Source organism: Ambystoma mexicanum, chromosome 5p (genome assembly GCF_040938575.1).
Source record: "Ambystoma mexicanum isolate Mex_15411 chromosome 5p, UKY_AmexF1_1, whole genome shotgun sequence".
NCBI classification, from domain to species: Eukaryota; Metazoa; Chordata; class Amphibia; order Caudata; family Ambystomatidae; genus Ambystoma; species Ambystoma mexicanum.
The window spans coordinates 523,743,080-523,766,074 of NC_090930.1; the positions used below are offsets into that span (position 1 = coordinate 523,743,080).

Genomic DNA, 22,995 nt, shown 5'->3' on the forward strand with positions numbered 1-22,995 from the left:
TGGCGCCAGGCTCATTATTGGGAATAAAGCAGTACCAGTGTTGGACCTTTATCCAACATGGAGGCCTATTACACAGCTCAGTTCTTTAGAACCAAGCCATGCAGTCTAGTGTTTTGGGTGTGGCTGGGCCTGGATCTACTTGGCCTGGAACTACTTTACCTGGGCTATTTAAACCACACCCAAATAGCAGAACATGCTTCGCGTTATTCTGCACTCCTGCAGTGTAACGCTCATCATGTCCAGCTCCTGCTCATCTGCTTCTCCGGCAGCCCAATTCTGAAGCTCTAGATCCAGATTCCATTAATAACCTGGAAGAACAAGAACAGCATTAGCGAGCAAGAACACTTACCTGTGGAATAACCGATCTCGAATCCATCTTGCGCTTCGCTTACCTCGCCCATCTCCGGAGTTTACCGCAACCTGCAAAGGTAAAGAAACAAGGACAGCATTAATAACAATTCTTAACTGGGCAAGCAGCGAGTCCTGGCTGCGCTTCTCTGCAAGGGAGAAGGAACAAGGTCAGCATTAACAAAGCACTTACATGGGCAAGCAGCGCTTCAATCGTTCATCACTCTGGAACATCACTGCAACCTGTACAAAGAGAAGAGAACACAGGTTAGCACCAATAAACAGTGTTGCGCTCCGCGCATCAATAGCTCACTGTGGTCTTCACCATCGGCACGGCAAACCGAGATCGCAACCATCCCTGTGAAAACAAAAAGAGACATTGTTAGGGAACAGCGTAGTGGAGAAAGATGCCGAGAAGACAGAGAAAACGGAGTGAAAGAAAGAGACAGAATAAAGATGGAAAAGACATTATAACTCACCTGGAAGACAGCAAACCGAGTCAAGTCACAGCCGGTCTGGACCCGCCATAAGGGCACATGGACCAGTGAAGCAACTAGGTCCACGGAACGCCTGGACCAACCACGCGCCCCTGCACAGAGACACAGAACGGAGAGTTCAACGCACAAAAACCTAAGGTGAGCAAAAACCACAAGGGAGGGGATTTGGACCAGAGGGAGGTGGGAGTCCACCCATCACAGAACCATTATCTTAACCCTCCATTCTCCTGTTATAGGCGCTACCCAACGTCTGGCACATAAATAAGCAGAGAGGGGTCTGGGATAGCCCTTAGACCTCCATCCAGTATCGTGTAGCGCCCCCATGGATACCAGGTGTGCGTAACATGAGTTGACGCTCGAAGCCAGAGTGACCAATACTCCGTGTGTATCGATTGTTTTTTCAGGATGTGACCAGAGGCCATGAGTGTTGAATTGGTAGACATCAGTAAGCTGAGGGGATGAGATGACTGAACAGTTCAAATGGAAACTGTTCATTCTGGTCTCTCTCATGTCGTTTGAAGTATCCGTGCAAAGCATGTGCAGTTACATTTCGGATTAAAAGGTCTCAGACCAGCTGGGACTTGTAATGAATTATTTTTTTTATGTGAATGTTTAACTGTGTGATGATTTCATGACCTGCCACAGACAAATCCTAAAAAGGGGTGTCCCATGAATATGATCTAACGATGGTAGTTAAGATAACAGTGACCAATGGGAATGTAGGAATTGGAGAAAGATTGGATTTCTTTGTGTAGGTTCTGACCGATCATGTTTGGGGAATGGATTGTAATAAAATATATGGGAGTGTTTTAACTGTTACAAAAACATATATGATATATCAATTTATGTGATTCAGGGAGACTCGGGTTAGTTTGACTCTACAAAGTCATCCAGCTCCTCCCCCGACGATTGCACAATAAACTTGCTTTACGTACAAACGTGCCCTCATTCCTTAAGCAGTGGGCCTGCTTTGGATTAAGGTGATCAGAGGCCACTCCATGCACAAGCAGGAATATCTAGCAATATCTAGCACTTTGTGCTTGTCGTGATCACTGCGACCATGGTTCAATATTGAATGTTTGGGCCGATTCAATGCTTATGTTAGTGAATGTTCTTGTCTGAAGTGTTGGAATAGTATAGACTTCAAATTCATTAGTAGAATCATATCTTCTCATGCAATGATAAATCAGTGCTTAAGTAAGCTACTTGCAAATCACTGTAAAACTCATTTATTCAAACTGAGATGGCTGAAAGTGCAATCCTGAACATTTCTACTTTACAACATATTATTATGTGTGCCGTTAAAATAATGTTTCATATTTGCGATCAGCCAGTAATACTGGTACATTATGTGGACTGGACCAAAGCTAAAAATGACCAGGTAGATGTTATTATACTTTCCAGGAGTTACTACAAACATGACTTTGCCTGGTGCCTTGTAGTGCACATGGAACATACATTGTATTGATATATTCATTCATTTTGTGGTGTTTCATGGGATGCCTGCCCCGTGCCTGCCGAATTTGCGTTATATGGCATATGGCATAACCCCACTGTGTCTTATAGCTGACTAGGTTAGTGGCGCCAGGCAGTCAGTAGGCAAGGAAGCTGGGCTTGATCTGCTGGTATCAGACCGCATTGCTTTCTAGCCTCCTATGTCACTCTCCCTGAGCCTCTATGTTACTTCTCTCAAGCTCACATTGGACCCCTTTTTACTCGCACAGCAACTCTCAACTATTTCCACTTGCTTCCGCAGACCCTCATCAACATGACTTACTTCTACACGCTCCCTGCCGCAGGCTGATTTTCTGTGGCCTACCCCCAGCTCGAAAAATGGAAAGAGTAAAGGGTTTTACCCCCTTTACTCTTCCCTCCACCTGCCCCCTATCTTTTCATGTAGAATATTGTAACAAAAAGTGGGTATGTGTGAAATGAGTGGAGACTTTTCTATTTAAATACATTTGCCTAGACAAAGGCCCCAAGGTATTGTTGGAAATAATGGCCTTGTAGTTGGGCAGACTGGGGTGGTAAAAGCTTTGATCCCTCGTTGTGGCACTCTCATTTCCCGGACCATCTTTGGCAGGCTGTTCCCCACCAGGCCCGTCACACCACAAAGACATTAATGCTACATTAACGCATATTTTCTGGTAATTCTGAAAACCCAACAGTGCTTTATGCTTTGATGGGCCAACGCACCCACCCCTACTTGAGTACACTTATTTTCTGGTAATTCTGAAAAGCTGATGAGATTTTGCTCTTTGGGAGGTCAACACTCCCACCCCTACTTGAGTCCATGTTGTCTTTGTGAAAGCTCATGAGCATAGTTACAGGTACTGTATGATTTCCTTCACAGCCTATAATTCCAACCAGTCCGACGAGTGGCTCCACGACGCCGACCGGCACAATGGGTATGTCTTCCAAGATGGACAGCTCTGCTCTTCATGACGTCTTCATCCTATCACCTGTTTCTGGAATGTACAGCCCCAGGTAAACTAGAAGTCAACATGGTTCTGTCTATGTTGCATACCAGTACTGTTTTTGTAACTGTAATGAGGCCATTAGAGGCCATTAGAGATCTTTCTTCAATGAAACTAAGACTTTCCTTTCTCCATATAAATCAAAATATGAATTTGTTTACTCAGGCTTTTTTCATGCATGCTACACTGCTTCAGAGCACCAAAGAGACAAAAAAAATGGGGAGCAGGCAAAGGCAAAGGAGGGCGGGTTACATTCAAAGCCCAAAGTGCCTTCCAGGAAACACCTTCAGATCAGAAGATTTTACACAGCAATGTTAATGGAAGTCCATCAGATGATGGATGAGTGAAAATATATTCATTTTACAATATTCATATTTCTTTCTCTCAAAAAAGCTGAAACCCAAGATACTCAGATAAGAATGAGTTGCTTCACAGCTCGTCCTATATGTGTGGCCATGTTGCCCTTGCATTGTATTCTGTCTAAACAACGAAAGAGCATTAGAAGTATACATGCTGAGGCTGATCTACAGAGCACGGCGAGGCCATGACACCTCCCCCACCCTCCTAGTCTACTGCCCACGACTGCTTTCGGGTATTAGACTGAAGAGCACGCTGGAAGCCAGGACGAGATGTTGGTTCCCGTGGGATGATGACTGCGAATTCTGTGTGGTAGTTCCCAAGCTTTGCAATACCCTACATCTAATATTTACAGTGCCTCCTCCTATGAAGCAGCATTGAAGATGTCTCTATCTTCTTGTGTCCCTTTTAATTAAGACACTTTGATCTTCATTACTAGTTTAGCTAATACCCCCAAACTGCATCCCTTACAACAACATTCGATAAAAGGGATTTACCACTTTTTTCAGGGTGTGGACTACCATAGGACTCCATTGGGGAAAGCTACAATCACCATATGGAATCATGCTGACTGGAAGTTGCCAATAATTTTTATGTTGGCTTTACATTCATGTCAAAGTAGGCGATGTGAGATACTAAACCCCTAATTATGTCAAGGGGTGAAACAGACAGTATTCAGAAATACCATGTTTAACCATCAACGCATTATACTCATAATGAGGATCTTTGCCTCAAACTTGCATTGGTTATCCCATTTATCAGACCAAATAGCAACCGTCTGTGCCTATAACTATCAACATTAATCATTAATCTGGCAAACAATAAGTAATGAAAAGTAATGTGCTACAAAGTGTATAGTATAGTTCTATAGACTGATGAAGAGGTCGCTATCACAGGATAATGACCCACTACCAAGCTATTGCCCAAAATGAAGTCAAGGGCCATATGTTGGTGAACGGTCATTATCCCAGGTTAATGACACCTCCTGACGTCTATAAGGCTATTAGCACATGGCGGTAAAAGCAATAAAGGGTTTGGAGTTGTTGTGTTGAAGTAAAACATGTTGGGTTAATAATGAGTAGAGCACAAAAATGCATTTCTAAATGAAGCATAGTTTTATTTCTTAGGTTTTAAATGCCTACATTTTCTTTATAAGGTAAGCATTGGGAATGCAAATTTGGTAGAACTGGAATAGTTTCAGAAGGAGCTTACATTAGGCCCATGGTTAAAAAGAACAGGTTTTCTTAAAAAAGGTGAACGCATTGTATCATGTTGTAGCTCTTTGGTGTGTTAAGTTAGGTTTGAATGTTCTACTGAAGGAAATCTCGTTAGAAAATTCCATTGCTGTTTTTTGATTGCAGACACATTCCCTGGATACTTCTGAAGTCAGAATGTCAGCAATGCAGTCATTGCCAGTAGTTATTGACTGCATTCCAAACATTTGGATTGCTTGAGAGGAGGTCAATAATGGTTTCCATATGCTAATAAAGCAATATGCACCCGTTTTGGGGCTTAATCTGGGGTAACAGCTGGGGGCCAAAGTTGTAGTCCCAAGCGATTTGAGGGCCTTAACATTGGTCCCCAGTGCCGTTACAACCTTTGAAGCCCCCAGAACTGGTGCTTATTGCTATTAGCACACCGAGGCTAACCCTCGGGGTGCAAACAGCAATACATTTCTATGAATCAATGGGTTTCGGTGAGCGCGCAACCTGTTGATTCACACAAACCAGGCTTGGATCATAAGATTCAGCCCGGTTTTGAAGCCTTCACACATCGAGGGTGCTAATATGTGAATGATCTTCGAGAATGGACCCTTCATACATTGTTATGCCACTAGTCTCAAAATGTCAATGTATTATTTGTTTAAGCATGTCTCTCTTTTTCTCTGTCTCGATCTTTCCCTCCATCTCGCATCTCTCTCTCCATCTCACTTCAAATATATTTGTGTTATCACATCTCTGAACAATAGAAATAATAAGTGGTCAATAAACGTAGCCATAAAAGCAGGGAGTGGTGTTTAAGATCTGTTGCATATTAACAGGGTCTATCACAGGAGTATACAACCTTTCGCCCTCCAGATGTTTTGGCCAACAACTTCCATCCTTCCCAGCAAGTATCATCAGGGGTGGGAGATCATTGGAATGTAGATCAAAACACCTCTTGGCTGATAAGTTGGTTAGCCCGGTCTATCATGAATTTCAAATGCTTCACCTGTGTGCAGTGGACACTTTCACCAGAGCTTGGACTTATGTCTCTCTGTAGATCTTTGTATTAGTCTTCTTTTCATTTGTAGTGTGACTTTAATCCCCAATTAATTTGTAGCTTTGAGTCACTTATTATAGTACCCCAATGCCTTTGCAAGTGTGTTTATCAGACACCAGGAAAATGAGGAGGGTGGGGAGGAAGCATACCATAGTTCAGGGGTCTGCAACCTTCTGCTCACCGGCTGTTTTGGACTACGACCCACATGACCCCTCGCCATGAACCAAGTTGCTTAGGGCAGATGTAAGTTGTAGTTCAAAATATTCAGAGAGCCAATGGTTGCAGACTCCTGCATATTTGAGTGTGCCATAATGAAAATGGTGGATTGATAACTCCATGTGCATTAGACCATTAAGCGCTGTCCAGCTTGGTGGAGAGATTGGGTGATCCCTGAGCAGCCTGCCTGGCTAGGCGTGCTACTACATCCACTTCTCTTTACTTTCTCCAGGATGGAACTAATCCATGCAATGCTATCTGTATGATCTTCCCCCAAGAGATTTCGGTCAAGACAATCTTCTGTTCTCTAGTGACCTAGGAGCCCCACACAATAGAAAACCCTCACAACTACCGTATCTGTTGCTTGTAGATTGAATCGTTATTGCATGCCTTCTTTGGGTGCAGCTACATTATTTTATGTTAAAGGCAGCCGATAAACCCTTTATTTGGGAAGCATACAGCTGTTTCAGCAATAGACACAAAAGAATGTCTTCTGCAGGAGAGCACACAGTTGGTGTGCCACAATTCAGTATTGTTTTTTTTAATCGATGTGTGGATTTGGAGAAAAATGTAGCAGACACATGTGCAGTGTTTGCAGCAAATAATTATAATTTTATGATTGTTAAATTAACTTTTATCTCGTTACTTTTTAATGGCATTCATTGCTAGATGTTTTAGATTGTGTGGCTTTTATAAACTGTAACTAAACGATAAAAACATGATCTCAACTGAACTGTACAGTAGGGCTTGTCATAAAGACTGGCACTTTCATGTTTTCAGGGATGACATTGGAATAATGTCTTGCGATGACATCAGCAAATATGGAGTTGGAAAAGCAGGCATGAAAGGCTCGGAATCTCCCAGCTACTTCCTGGAGCATGAAAGTGGCAAATACTACACATTAATCGAAGGAGAGGGGCACCCGGTGGGCTCAGAGTACGAACGAGGCCGATCGACGGGTGTACGGAGGAGAGAAAAGACCCCAACCCATGGTATGAATAACTTTTACACTTCTAATATGCCCCGTTAGACTCAATATGATTGAACTATCTGCTAAAATGCAGGCTTGGACTGGCCTATAGGGCAGAAGGGTAATACCGAAAACAAAGCCTCAAAATGCTATTGTGAGCCTGTTTTTTCGGTCAAAGTGGGTGCCTTTTTTGGCCTATGTTTACCAGTTTGATGAGTTACTTCACCATGTAGCTAGTAGTTTTGACCATTGTCAATACTCTTTTAAATTGCAGCATTTACATCATACTTTTGATATTGATATTGATATTGTATTTCTATCTCGCTCGTACACAAGTGTTTCATCAGACATTTGATAAAAAAACTCCACCTTGGTTACTATTCAAACAGTCTCTCACAAAAGCAATGAATTGCCATTTGCAGTGGTTGGGCACTTTTTCATTGGTTCCCGAGAATTTCTTTTCCCCCAGTGCCCCCTGCTAAAATGGATGCCTAGCAACACACCCTGGCATCGAACCTCTGTCACCTCAGGTAAAGGGAATGCTGTCATGAGCTCTTGAGAGCTATTGAGAGAATGGAACTGCGCGCTAGCAGATATCATTTTGAATCACTTCCGTTTTAAGGGGAATATATATTTTTTAATCACACCAGGCCAGAATGCTGCGATCAATACAGCCCTGGCCAATCCCATGAGTGTTTTGTCTTAAGGATCCATTACCCTGTTATTTCAATAATGAGCCTAAAAGAGCGCAAACCAGCCCTTAGAGGAGGAGTGGTCACTCGAGGGGCAGAACCTGTGCAATGGTACAGATACAACTCACTGAGCACACTGAGAGTACTAGGGTAAATATTACCTTTTGTACAAAAAACACAGGGCCTCATTACAAGGTTGACGTTGCTGTAAAAATGGTGGTAAACGGATGGGGGGGAAGTGGGGATTCCATTATCCCCACTTCACTGCTGCATTACCGCACTTCCCAATTCCGAGGGTGGAGGTGAAGTGGAGGATTCACCTCCAGCAAAAAGATGGAGGTAGGTCCGCCACTTTACCTCCAATAAAAGAGGATTGTGGTGTGTTGGGGCAGCGGGCAGATTGCTACATTCTCCCAGGCTGCCACTTCACATAACAGCATGGTGAACCACAAAAACGTTACCACATTTGAAAGGTAGGCTTTTCAAATGCCAGCTGGGTGTGCAAGTACAGGTTTTAAACCTAAAAGTGTCTATTTCGAGGGAGCCTTCTTTAACACAGTGGGCCTCATTACAACCCAGGCGTTAAGGGTTTAACGGCGCCGTCGGCGCCGTTAACCCTTAACGCCTGATTACCATTTTAACGCCTGCTTCTAGCAGGCGTTAAAATGCAAGGCGCTAACCCGCCTTGGTGCTAATTACGGCACCGTAATTTACGGTGCCGTTATTAGCGCCTTCCCCACTCCCATTATGCCCTATGGGGCAAAAATGGGAATGGGGAAGGGTAAATGGGGAATGGGGATTTACCGCCCCACTCACCTTGGAATGGGGCGGTAAATCCGCCATCCACCATGGTGTTTACACCATGGTGGTAAAGTAGGGAACTTACCGCCTGGGTTGTAATGAGGCCCAGTGACTACTGTTAATGGCCCTTGTAAGGTAAGCTTTTAAAATAATGCATGGCATGCTAGATTGGTCAAAGGAGACATTCAACATTAAGGACAACACTGTAGGAGGGCAACGGTCCATTATAAGGCCGAGCACATAAAAGCTATCTGGCACCTTAAGCACATGCGTTGAGGCCTTGCTGCTTTGCCAAGTTGTATTCAAGTGATGCCCAAAGGAGCAGGAGAGCTTATGCACTACCACTTAAGACCTAGGCCCTGAACAGCGACAAACATACAGGTTCTATAGTCAGGAAAGATGGAAGGAACTCTTAAATCTGAGTGGTGATTGGTCTGTGGCTCTGTTAGTAGGTGGGCTCTCGTCTCAGGGCTGCCTGAGGTTTTGAGGACTGGTGGAAGCTTTGTGGGAATGGTAAAAGTGGTGTGGGTGGTTGGATTAACCCTATTTGCTTGTGGCTTGGTTCTTCTTGGAGTTAATGAACATCACCCAGTCTTGCCTTCCCTATTCCACCTAGACCTCAGTTCCGTCGACCTTCAATAGAGGGCTGCAGGTAGCCTTAGGTTGAGAAGGTTTATAGAGGCTGTCTTTGCAGGTCAAGAATGGGCGATGTGGCAATTTTCCGAAACCGAGTACCATTAACATGTATTCATTGTTTGGCTGATGTGGAGCGCTGCGTGTCACCTTTCTGCTGTTTCACAGACCTTGTGATCCTTGTTCCTTGCACAAAGCGACATGACATTGCAAATTCAGCATAACGAAACATGACATTGCACAATGTATCAGAATGCGCTCATATAACCAAACCACTGTTATGTCCAAAATTTGAAGGGGTGACGAGTGATACATAAATACACACACATATAACATGCTGAGCACATCTTCCTTAAAGCAAAAAATCATCTTTGGTTACAAAAACGAAATGTGGATTGAAAGAAGTCCTACAGGAGGTTGAGTGTTTGTGGGAGGGGGTAGGAGGGCTAACACCCCCCTCAAGGTACATAGAAGGTGTACATAAAGAAGAAGGTTTGAAAGGTATGGCTCTCACACTGTTTTCAAATGTATGATTGCAAGCTGGCAGGATTGCATTAAAACGTGTCAAAACACAAATGAATTCCCTTCAAGGTAGCCGCACAGAGCTCGGTACTATGGAGGGGATTTGCCAGTACCTGGGCAACTAAATCCTTCACAAACTCATTCAAATCCCAGCCAAGCTTCCATTTCAGCCTGACACCAGCCTGATACAACATGGGAGAGGGTACTTTACATTATTCAGGCAATATGTTTCAAATGCCTCTTTCCTTCAAGGTCTTTCCAGAGGCAGCCAGGGCGAGCATGCAGTCTTCTGTGTGCTTGGACTTCTTGTTGAACACAGTGGCTCGTTTATGTTATATCACTATTATCATCTGAGCAGCATCTCTTTCATATGCATCGTAGTTGCCATTCAGCCCTCCAGACATATAAGTGATGGTGTTATAGCCAAGTGCAGTATTCCCTTTTCATCGTTTTAATTGCACATTGGACCCAAAACAGGGGTTTTAGTTGTTGGCGCTGCCCTATTAATGCTCGAATTGCCCTTCACATCTTTCGTTTACTGTCCCGTATCTTTGGGTCGAAGAATTTGCCCGACCTGTTTCTACTCACTAGTGTTGGTTTATGCTTGCTGGCACCGATGGAGTGTGCAAAGTTATGCAGCCAATCTTCGATGGTTTCAGCATCCATACCCAGGAGTCTTCTCCAGTCAAAGTAGACATGCGGGAAAACAGTAGAGGATAATTCTGCAATTTTACTTTGACTCCATCTGACTCGGTTTCCTGCATGGCTGGGCATCATGTCGCCACAAATATGTGTGTCCATGTAGCCACTAGTGGTGTCACGATATATGTTTTATGATGGTACGATAACCTTCTTGCCAAATGACGGTATATCATTGTTATCGCGGTATAGTAGGTGGAGTTAACCAATCTTAACAAATATTTTCTAAAAGGTCATAAATTGTCAGATTTATCATCACAAACAAAACCAGGCACCCAGGGCCAGAATTGGGCTTTTCAACATACTTTCCACTGAAATGCCACCCCTTGCTTCCACCAAACACAAACACACGTGTGGATAGGAGGAGGGGGGGGGAGCCCTGCTGCGACTGCAAAGCAAACTGAATAGCTTTTCTTAAGTGGTCATTTAGGCTTTTAGCTCCCTCACTGGCTACTAGTGAAGATGAACATGTTGCCATCTTTATAACCTGCATGCCACAGATCAATGGAGGCTGATGGTAGTATACGCTTGTGTGCATACACACACACACGCACGCTCTCTTTACGTTACAGCCTTTAGTTTACTTGTGGGCCAAAAGGTGTTCAGTAATCACCGACATGTTACCCTTTGGTATGGCAGCAGGGAATACCCACAGAGATGAGTGAATTTCGCAGTGTGACTTATTATATGTAAATTCAATGATAGAACCAGGGAAATCCCCCCATTGTCATATGTTTAGGAAACATTATCCATTATAAATATATAAACCCCAAAGCCACCAACCCAAAGTAAACCCTTTTCCTTCTTGGCACTGTATTTAATCTTCCTTTTGCTAACATATTGATTTCGTGTCAGGCACGTGTGGTTTATGGAATGGCATTAAAAACTGCTCCAACTGAAACAACTTGGCAGATGGCACATTCAACAGTGCAAGACCAAGACTGCGCAGCACTTGCTTACTGCAGCCTTTCCAAATCAGACTGAGAGCACACTTAACGGTATAAACAGTATACCGGTATAAACAATGTGACGGTTATTATTGTTCATTTGAGTGGTTCACGGTATCTTTAACAGTATATCGTTATACTGTTACATCCCTAGTAGCCACCATATGCCTTGAGTGCCAAGGAGAGTGTAGCGAGATTGCCGTATACGTTAGGAACTATTTTCAATTCGACAACCCGTTCCAACAAACAGTGGTTGCCGGCAAAATAGTCCAATGTGGCCTCCTTTACACCTACTGCCCAAGTAGGATTACCATGGCAATCCCCTGTAGCCCGTCCATTTTATATGGTCATGGACCATTCCTTAAGGTAACCCAGCCACTGAGAGCCCCTGGGGTTGGAATTGTAGTGCTGCATATTACAGTGTTCAACAACATTTTCATAGGTCCCACTCCCCTCCTTGTGAACATATCTCACATTTCAATCCCCAAAAGGAATGACAGGATTAGTGGTTACGGAGTTACCCCAAGATAGTATAATCTGATCTATGTTATCAAAGATGGTATCTGAAGTGTTTATACCAGGGGGATCATAGATGTTTACAATCAGCATAACCGGTTTAACCCTATTCTCATTGTTAAAGAAAACTTCTACTGCCAAAACATTACCACCTGGGGAGCCTGTATAGATCTGATTAGGGTTAAGGTTGTTTTTCACACCAATCAGAAATCCACTGCTGGGTAACTAGCAATCCCCTTGTTAGCCATTGTTAGCCATTGTTTGGAATTTGACATAGCCATCAACTGCACTATCAAAAGTAACCCATGTCTCCTTCAAAACGAATATTTCACATGCTGAGAGCAAATATCGTGAGCCACACACAAGTAGCCAATTGTTGAAAGCCCTTGTGTTGCAACTTAATACATTACAATTTCACTGAATATTTTTCTCATGGGGGATCATCCAAAGGAGCCACATCAAATTTTCCTCCCATTTCATCAGGCAGTGATAAAGAGCTAAATCAGGTCAGCAGATCAACAGTAGACAATGATACTGAATGCCCGAAGTCCTTTAACTCTCACCTTTGATCAATAGTTCTGGCAAAGATCCACTGAGTTTTCCACACCTTCCCCGGGTGCTGATGACCTGCTGCCAAAATGATGACTCCAGGTCTGCAAGTCATGAGGTGACGTGATGTTTACAGAAGAGGGCAGAGGCGGAGTTCCAGGAGACCCAGGAACACCAGGAACACTCTTGTTTCACTCCCACAATGCTCCCGTGTCTGTCACAGTGAATTATGCTTCTCGCTTCTCGCCACCGCCCACAAGCAATGGAGCACAAAGAAAGAGGGCAGCCAACATCAGGAACACTGTCTTGTCACTCCAGGATGATCCAACGGCTGTCAAAGTAAATTATGCTTCTCGCTTCTCGCCACCACCCACACGCAATGGAGCACAAAGAAAGATGGCAGCCAACATCAGGAACACTGTCTTGTCACTCCAGGATGCTCCAATGGCTGTCAAAGTAAATTATACTTCTCGCTTCTCGCCACCACCCACAAGCAATGGAGTACAAAGAAATACTGCAGCCAACACCAGGAACACTCTTGTGTCACTCCTGTTACATCGATGTATGGTGCAACGTTCTTTGTGTCATCTGTCCCTCTCTCTGACAAAGTGATTTAGGAATACGGGAGATGCTTGGTCAGAAAGTTAATGAAGATCTGCACCTTTATAGGTTTTCTAGCATATGCATGGAGGAATTACTTCCAAAGAAAGGTATTACGTTCAGTGTAATTCATCCATTCCCCAATTAAGTCCTATGGAAATTGAGAATGGGGACTGATCACTATTTATAATTAAGTGGAAGGTAACCATAATTTCCTTTCAAAGAATTATCACTGCTAATACTTTCAAACTCGTAATGAGGACCATGTTACTGGTTATGATCTGTCTTAGTTTGATGTATACACAAAAAGGTCTGGGAGCCCCTCTACCAAGAACGAACACGCCAAATAAGGCCAAATAACCTGTTGTATTGGAAGGTGCCCACTCGGGAGGGTCTGCAACCATGTATCTTTCACAGAGGAGAAATATCTATTTGCATATCAGTCTGGTCCCACCAACCTGGGCAGTCCAGTAGCGAAATGCTAGGAAATTCTCCTCTGAACAAGAGTACCAACAGCAACCCCAGACAAATGTTTCGGCCTTGGTGGGCCTCATCAGTGAGATGAAGCTGAGCCTCTCTAAGACACAGTGAGCAAGGGGTCCACATCTGGATTGCCTTGGATAACCTGGGAAGGGTTCATATCTGCTTCTGGATAACGGACCTGAACGCTTAATATATAGTTTGTTCCTTCTCTGTGTCAATATATTGGGGTCTATCTTTAGGAATCCCAGGGCACCCACTTCATCCCTGGGTTCAGATTGTGCTTTTCGATTACTCTTTCAGGGTTGTGCCCCATGTCTTTCAAGTCAGGCCAGGTGTGCTAAATGATCACATTGTTGTGCCAATATGCTGCAGTTCTTGCTTGTGAATTAAGGTTGGTACTACCAACCTTAATTTCTTAATTTCTTAATTTCTTAATTTCTCCCTACTTGCTCTCTGAGTGAATGCATGTTCTATCCCTTTCTGGTTCACTCCTCACATGCCCAGTAACTCATGATCCCCAACTGTCTGATGTGAGGAGGAGATATTCTTTGGCATTCCCTTCAATACATTCAGAAACCCCCCTTTTCCTTCTATTGGAATAGGTTCTAAAGGCGGATGCCATACCTTGCTCCCGCTGCATCATGAGTCAAATCAGTTGTAAAGGAGGAAGGGTTCTGCATTACTGTTAAGCTATTATGAAGCTAGCTAATTTTGTTTCATGTATTGACCTACATTGGCAGTGTTATCCATACAGGTGGGTAGATGTTGTTAACATGTAGAAAGTTGCTTTTTCCAGTCTGTGTTTTACCTGTGTCTACTTTGCTTGGCGATTGTAGTTCAGTAATTCGCTTAACAAACTGCCCTTTAAATTGCAATGCCTCTTCACTGCCAATGCATGTTGTTTTTTAGTTTCTAGTTTCAACACCTTTTTCAAATCTGGAAGCTGCTTTATGTTGGTACTCTTTTGGTTTTCTTGCTCTTTGGTCTGGAGAAACTTTTCGATGAGACTCACTGGTGCTGACCTACTTTGCGGTCTTGACCTTATGGCACAGTTTTTCACATTCACCCTACACGCCTCACTCACTCATTCTCGTCTTGGTTTTCTTTCAGTTTTATGTTTTAGAGTAAACTGTGGACAGATATGTTTCCATGCTTTAGTGTGTAGTGTTTCTTTGTTCAGTATTTTCTGCCTCCATTTTTCTTGAAATGAAGGTTTCATTTCAAATTTGGTATGTATGCGCCTGTTGGGTCAAGACTTGCTTTTCCTGAGTAGGTGTTTAATTTTCACCCAAAGTAACCTGTATTTGTGTTGTTTCATTTCCCCTTTCAGTAAAATCTCTTCAAATTTCCCCAAATCTTCGTAAACAAACCTTCCTTGCCCTGCTTCCTATACAAACGTTCCTCCATAGCTGCCAAATCTCGCATCTCACTCAGCCACATTTCTTTACTTATCGTAGCAGCAGATTTCCAATTTCGAAGGATAATTTTCTTACCCATTGCAGCCCCTCTAAATAACCATTTTTTTGGCATTGAGAGAGATCATCCAATAGGGAATCATTCCCCAAAATTATTATCTCAAAATTAAAATCAATTGTCACATCAAGTATTTCATCACAAACTTCACCAACATCACTCCAAAACCCTCGGACCTTCACACAATCCCACATCATATGTTCCATTGTACCATCATCCTGAACACACGCCCAGCATTCCGGACCATCCTTCAAACCCCTCCTCCACAATTTTTCCGGAGTCCAATAGACCCTATTTAGAATTTTAATTTGTCTTGTCCGTTCTGTCAAACCCAAGGAACACAATTTGACATTCTCGCACATCCTAGTCCAACTCTCAACAGTAATGTCCGCCCCAATTCTCCTACCCCATTCAATCCTCAGCACATCATTGCCTTTATACTCAAGTAGAACCTGCCTATAAATCCGGCTTGCCAAGCCGCCCTCATTCACTAATGAATTCCTTGTGAGAAATTTAAAATTCAGACTATTCTGAAAATCAATTTCACCAACAGCCTGCCTCAGTTTCCTGTAATCCGAGACTCTAAAACCTTCAATGCAAAATTCCCTTTGCAAATCTCTAGCGCTCTTCCATTCACCCTCAGTGAAAAGATCACCAATCCAGTTGATACCACCCAAAAACCATTCAGGCCAGAAAAACGATTTGCCATTCAATTTAATAGATGGATTCATCCATATTGATGCATTCGTATCCCTGCACGCATCCACACCCAACAAGACATTCAAATTCTTCCAGGAATTTCTCAATGAAGTAGTCAACACATTTTTCACACCTTTCAAGACTGTGATTAATAACGCCCTAGGTGACAGAGGACCGTTAGCACCAGCCTCGGCCACAGCCCATACACTCGGAATTGTCTCCACAAAATCTACCATGAAAGCACAACTGAAGGCTAAATGATAGGCCCTGAAATTCGGTACACCTAACCCGCCCTTCTCCAAAGGTAATTGCAGTTTCCACAGACTCAATCTCGCCGGTTTTCCATCCCACAAGAAACCTTGTACAAGCCTGTCCAATTCTTTCCAATAAGAAGCCTTGATATGCAATGGGATCATACTTAAACATAGTTAATCTTAGGGGCCGACATCATTTTTAACGCATTGACCTTCCCCCAAAGCGACAAATTCAGCAATCCCCACCGTGCCAGATCATTTTTAAAAGCCACATTTAGCACATTCATGTTCTCTCTCACCAAATCACAAATTTTCGGAGTGATCCAAATCCCCAAATACAACATCTTGTCTGGACACCACTGAAAACCGAGATCAGAAACATAATTTTTGTTACACCCAGAAGCCAGCGGCATCACCTCAGACTTACTCCAATTCACTCTATAACCAGATATCTCCTGGAATGAAGTTAAGACATCCATTAACGTTGGTAAAGACAAATGCAGGTCCCGCAGGACCAAAAGTATGTCATCTGCAAACAACCACATTTTCTGTTGCAAACCCCACAAGAGACTCCACGTATATCCAAATTGTTCCTTATGATCGCCGCCAGAGGTTCAATCACCAGAACAAATAACAAAGGCGAAAGAGGGCAACCCTGTCGCGTTCCCCTCTCCAGACTAAAAGGACTAGAGCGAATTCCATTGGTACTAACATCGGCAGTCGGACCTGAATATAAGAGTTTAATCCACGATCTAAAATTCAATCCAAATCCCAATTTCTCGAGGACATGGAACAAGAAATTCCATTCCACCCGATCAAAAGCTTTCTCCGCATCCAATGAAAAAACGGCTGCATCCTCCGAATCAGCCGCAGCCCTATTAATAGTATGTAATAAACGCCTGATGTTGCTGGATGTCTTTCTCCCTTTTACAAAGCCCGACTGATTTTCATCAATCAACTTCAGCAGAAGCCCCTCCAACCGAACAGCCAAGATTTTAGCCAAAATTTTGTTGTCCGTATTAATAAGACTAATCGGGCGATAACTCCCAGGGAGTGTCTCATGTTTACCTTTCTTCGGAAAGACAGATATAATGGCATGTCTAGTCGAAGCCGGCAATAATCCACTAGCCAAAGAGGACACATACATACCTTTAAGTAGATTCAAAGCGGAATCTGGCAATATCTTGTAGAATTCTACTGGCAAGCCATCCGGCCCAGGTGAGTTTTGTGGGTATGTGGCAAAGCAACTGAATATTTTAGGCAGATGTACCCCCTTGTTTTTTAATCGGTGTTCCACCAGAAACTGGGAGGAAGGTAGATCAAGGTTCATAGGCAATTATGTGTCATTGTTTTGAATGAGTGATTAAGTGTAATCCTTTCATTGTCCTCTAGCAATCACCTTTTTTCCTGCTATTCATGGGAAAATACAGTCCCACAGTATTTATTTATTTTATTTTATTTTAATTTTTGTTTAGCGCGGGCCCTACCCAAAGAGTCTCAGAGCCTCTTGCATGGTTAAAAGTTTGAAACGGTGGGAGTTGAAAAAAGAAGTTACAAAACGTTTTCATGAAAGGATAGGAAGATTAGGATATACAATTAATAGCAGTGGAGGAGGGCAGGGTTATGTGTGAGGAACCAGGTATGTGTTGAAAGTGGTGATGGAGGATGCAGTGCATAGGAGAAGAGTCGGGGTGTTCCATCCCCGGGGTGCTTGTTTTTGTGTGCACATGAATTTGCAGCAGAGTGGAAGGCCTTGGCTGGCTTTTCTGGTGTTTGTGTGGGTGATGGGTATGAGTTTGTCATGAAGATAAGATTGATTTTGAGGTGGGTGGCTTTGAATAGAATGCAGTGCCCTGTTAAGGCAATTATCTACGTTATGAGGAGCCAGTGGAGCTGGGCAAGAGCGTGAGTGATGTGTGATTGTTTGGGTAGCTGGAGGATGAATCTGGCTGCTGTGGTTTGTATGGCTTGCAGGGGGCAAGGGTGTTGTCGGGGAATACACTGAGGAGAGCATTTCCATAGTCCAGCCTCGAGAGAACCAGTGCATGTACTGCGGTACAGAATTAACTAGGAGAAAGGATATGTCTTATATTGCGTAAGAGGTGTAGTTGTAGACTGCATGCTTTGGTGATAGTGGTTATGTAGTGTGTGAAGTTAAGGTGGGAGTTGATGATGAAGGCAAGGGATTTGACAGGTGTGGAGATAGATATGTGTGGGTTGTCCGTGGTGAGTTCTTGGATCCAGTGTGTGAGGTTGGGTTTGTGTCAGATGAGGAGGTATTCAGTTTGGAAGGGTTGGGTTTCAGGAAGGTGGTGGCCATCCAGTTGATGATGGGGGAGAGACAGGTTTTGAGGGTGTGGAGTTGTGATGGTGATGACATTTGTAAGTATATTTGTGTGTCATCTGCGTATTTGTGGAAATGTACATTGTGTTTGCTAAGGGTCTGTCCAAGGGATTCGACATATGAGTTGAAGAGGAGTGGAGACAGGGAGAAGTCTTGCGGGACCCCATACTTGACAGGGATGGGGTCTGCTTGATAAGGGGGCATAGTGACAAAGTGTGTCTTGTCAGTGAGAAAGGAGGTGAAGCAGTCGAGTACGATGCCAGAGAGATTCATTGGGCCTCATTAGAGGTTTGGCGGCAACCTTGCAGGTAAAACCGGCAGGCTGCTGCCAAACTTCCGAATGTTTACGGCACCCGCAAATGGGGAATTACTGGGTCATTACGGCCCTGCCGGATGCGGTAATTGCCCACTTGCGGGCCCCCAGCAAAAAGATGCTCCCTATTCCCATTCGGCCCCATAGGGCTGAATGGGAATGGGGAGGTCTGACGCACCGGCACCGTTCATAACGGTGCCGGTGCATCCGACAAGCTGTGCTCACGGTTATCTTCCTGCTGGCCAGGTCCCACCTGGTGGGCAGAAAGGCACCCACAAGCCTAACTCGTAGTTTGCCTGTCTGGGAGTCTATGGTACCAGCAAGCTTACCAGTACCGTAGTTTCCGGACCGGCAAACTTGTAATGAGGCCCATTGTGTTGGCAAGAATGTCTAGTAGAATGGTGTGGTTGATGGTGTCAAAGGTATCAGAGAGGTCGAGGAGTATGTGTAGTGCTGTGTGTACTTTGTGATGCTCTGGAGGCCATTGATGATTTGAAGAGTAGCATTCTTATTGCTGTGCCCATCTCAAAAGCCAGATTGGAAGGAGTTGAGTAGGTTGTTTGTGGTGATGTGTTATTGCAGTTGGGTAGTTACAAAGCATTCCATGATTCTGGCGAGGTATGGTAGGATGGTAATGGGGCAGTAGTTTCAGGGAGCATGTGGTCGATGGATTGTTTTTTAAGGAGGGTTGAGATTTGCCCTGTTTTGAGTGCAGTGGGGATAGTACCATGTGAGAGACAGGAGTTGATGATGTTTAGCCAGTGGTTAGTTAGGATGGTGATTCAATTGGATGTAGCTTTAGGTGAACATGCATCATCCAGTTAATGTACAGGTCTTGTTTTGGCAGTAAGGGTGATGAGGGTTTCGGTGTCGATAGGCTGGAAGTCCCATGTGTTGGAATGTTTGGGAATGGGGGGTGTGAGTGGGAGAGCTGAGATGAGGGCTGTCCTGATTTTGTGTATTTTGGAGTAGAGGTAGATCATATGGCAGTTGCATACTGCAGTGGATGGGGCTGCAGAAGGTGTGTTTATGGTGGTTTAGAGAGGGACTTTTAGCACAGTTGAATAGTTTCTGGGTATGATTGGTGGCGGATTGGAGTATTTGGAGGTAATGGATGGCTTTGGTATAGCATATGGCTGTTTTGTATTTGTTTCACCAGTGTCTGAGGGGTATCCTTGTTAGGGGGCATGTGTTCTATTACCAGGCTATTTCTAGCCGTTTGGCTTCCTGTTTGATATAGAAGAGGATACTGTATAACCATGGTTTGTGGTGGTTGTTGTGGGGGCTTTGAAATTTGAGAGGTGCAATTGTGTCTAGTGCCTGTGTGATGACGGTGTTGTATTAGGGATGGAGGGATGTGCGAGTGGGTAGTTGGAATTGGTATGAGTGGGGCTAAGACTATGTTTGTAATGTGTTTGGTTTGACTGGCTGGGGGTGAGAGTGATGTGTGGCAATTGGTGGGATTTTGTGCGGTAGTGTGAGCGTGAAGGTGTCAGACCATGGTATCCATGTTCGATTATCCACGGTGACATGATTGTTGCTTGCGATCAATTGATCCAGGGTGTTGCCAGCAATGTGTGTGGAATAGGTGCTGAGTTGTGTGAGATCATAAGGCTGAATCAGGCATAGTCTGTCAAATGGGATTGGTGTCTGGAAGGGAACTACTGGGGTTGAAGTCACCAGGTTACATTTTGTTGCAGGGGTACGTGTGGTAGTTAGTTGTGAAGTCAGTCTAGTCAGTGTGGAAGCTGAGATTGTGTGTAGGTGGATGGTACATGAGGTGGAGAAAGGTGAGGAGTGGATGTGATGGAAGTGAGAGAGAGTGACTCAAAGGATATGCATGGTGGTGTGTGGGATTACTTAGGGCCTTATCACGACTTTGGCGGTAACCCTTAAATCCGGCGGTCGCACTATTAGGACTTTGGCGGATTTTGCCCCAGCTCTTTTGCCCCGGAAATCCGCTGAAAATTCACGCTATTACCGCCGGCGGGAAATCCGCTGGTGGTAAGAGTGCAAATTTTCCCCATTGAGCCCAATGGGGAATGGGGCATTCCCGAATGGGCTCAATGGGGAATGGGGAATTACATTATCGCCGAACTCGTGATCGCTATTAGCGCCGGGGAGTTCGGCGGTAGGGCTAATACCACCGGCAGTAATACCGCCGGCGTTACCGTCAAAGTCGTGATCAGGCCCTAAGTGTGAGTGTGTCTTTATATATGATTGCAATGCCACCACCTTGTTTGTGTGGGCAGTTTCTCTGTGGTGGATGAGATAGTGCGGGGGAACCATGTCAGGAATAATAGGTGCGTGATGGGGTATGAGCTATTTTTCTGTAAGGAAATGTTTATCTGGGGAGGGTGTGATAATACGTTCATACATTTCATGTGTGTGAGCAGGTGCAGAGTTGCAGTTGAGAAGTATGCAGGTGTATGCAATTAGTTGTTTTGGTGGAATGTTGTGTTGGAGTTTGATTTGGATGCTGTTTGTGTGATGTATGCAAGGCATTTTTGTGCTACTGGTGGCAAACAGGGGCTAACAGGGAACACAGAATGAAATAGAGAAAGATATACAGCAACCCTTAGCTTTGTCTTCCCTTTGCTCTGGAAGACTGGGCGAATGGATGCCCAAAGGACAGTGCTTATATACCTAATGTAACCCGAAAATAACTTTGTGATGGATCATCTGAGAAGTCCGTAGATCGATCCTGGAGACTTCTCGTAGGTCCCGGACCTCTACAAGCAGCCTCAGGTGGATAGAATGATTGCCTCAGGTGGTGTTGGGGTGAACTCTGTGTTGCTCACAGTGCAGTTGAAGCCCCTTTTGGAGGTGGAAAGACCTTTAAAGATTGCTGGACAGAGCATGAGCAAAGTGGAATCTGTCATGGGTGCCAACCAACAAGCGATGATCAATGATAACTTATCAAATAACTTACCAAATCTGGTGTCTAAATAGCACCAATCAGTATGATAATATTAAATGCCAACATCAACCTTCTTTTTTAATTTTTACTGCAATTGCATCAACAGTGGCCCTGACGCACAAAGCACTAGATGTGAGCCTATGAATAAAAAAACGGATCAATATTCATGCATTTCTCTCAATCCTTACTTTTCATTTTATCCAAGCAATCTCTGATATATAGATAGATGTAGTCAGATTGGATAAAAAGTGAAACAGCAACAAAGTTGCTTTTTCAGATCTATCTCTCAGTTTAAAGTAATGCACAGGCCATTGTGATGGCACCAAAAGTTGTACCATGCAATGCCTTGCGTCTTACTGTTTGATGTGTTGCAACGCTACGGCATGAGGTTCCCGTCATATTGTCCCTGTGGCGCCAAGACTGTGAAGGCCCTGATGGCTTCTGATGGTCCAAAAACTGTATTGGTGAGGAAGGACAGGGGCAACGGCTTTGTCTTGGAAGCAAGACAACACAAAGCAACACAGGTTTGAATCCCGACCCGGTGCTTAGAAACCACTCGCTGGCATTAAGCGGCTATAAAAAAAACAATTATAATTATATTGTAAGGCAGCTTCAGCTAAAAAGCAGTTATCAACAAGTTGCTTCTGGGGGTTGGTATTCCTAGAGAAGCGAACAAACTCAGGATGCATGTGTTGTGTGTAGTGCATACACATATGCCCCACACATTCTGGGACATGTGTTTCTTTAATGATAAAAACAGAAATACATGAGTGTGATTCTGGGTTTCACTGGTATCCTGCGGCCTACTGTGGGCATCTCATAATTTTTATTGGAAAATCAGACCACAGAAAAGGCCAAGTGTATAGCAATACGGACAATAAAAGGCAGGCGATGAAGCATAACAATAACAATATTAGTAACAAATACAGCATGTGTTGCATGCCTTAGGTGTCAGACGTACAACAGGAGAAAAATAAAAACCGTATATAATAAACAAAAGCAGGGGATACATTAAAACAATAAATAAATAAAAAATAAAAACAAGAGGTGTAAGATGTACTGCTTAACGAATGCACTCCAAACAACAATAATGGAGCAGGTCAAAACCTGCGACCCCGACTGCTGTGCCATAGGACCAGGTATTGGATGTGAGCTGCACTCTTAAACTGGGAAGAGTTGGTCATTGAGAAGTGAAGCAAACAATCTGAGGTTGCCAGTGTGTTGTATCTTCTGGTACATGTAGTCCTCTGAAGGTAACCATTAAAATGCATTTGAGAGAGTCAGTAAAAACAAGAAAATAATCACAGCAATAGCAAATATAGAGGAGCAGGTGGAAACGTCATCCCTTGTTCCCGACCCCTCACCTCCATCATAGTGGAATAGCAGGAGAAGAGCCCTACGTGGGAAGCCAGGTATCATCCCA

General features: G+C 43.9%; 1 protein-coding gene across 1 annotated transcript in view; it reads left to right on the forward strand.

The window, feature by feature from the left end:
• The window catches only part of LOC138481058 (connector enhancer of kinase suppressor of ras 2-like), a 2,957,912-nt gene that overhangs the window by 1,939,677 nt on the left and 995,240 nt on the right, over positions 1 to 22,995 (forward strand). The window contains exons 10-11 of the mRNA XM_069612924.1: positions 3,199 to 3,332; positions 6,938 to 7,149. Of these exons, the coding sequence (XP_069469025.1) occupies positions 3,199 to 3,332; positions 6,938 to 7,149 (346 nt within the window). The remainder of the gene's footprint in view (positions 1 to 3,198; positions 3,333 to 6,937; positions 7,150 to 22,995) is intronic.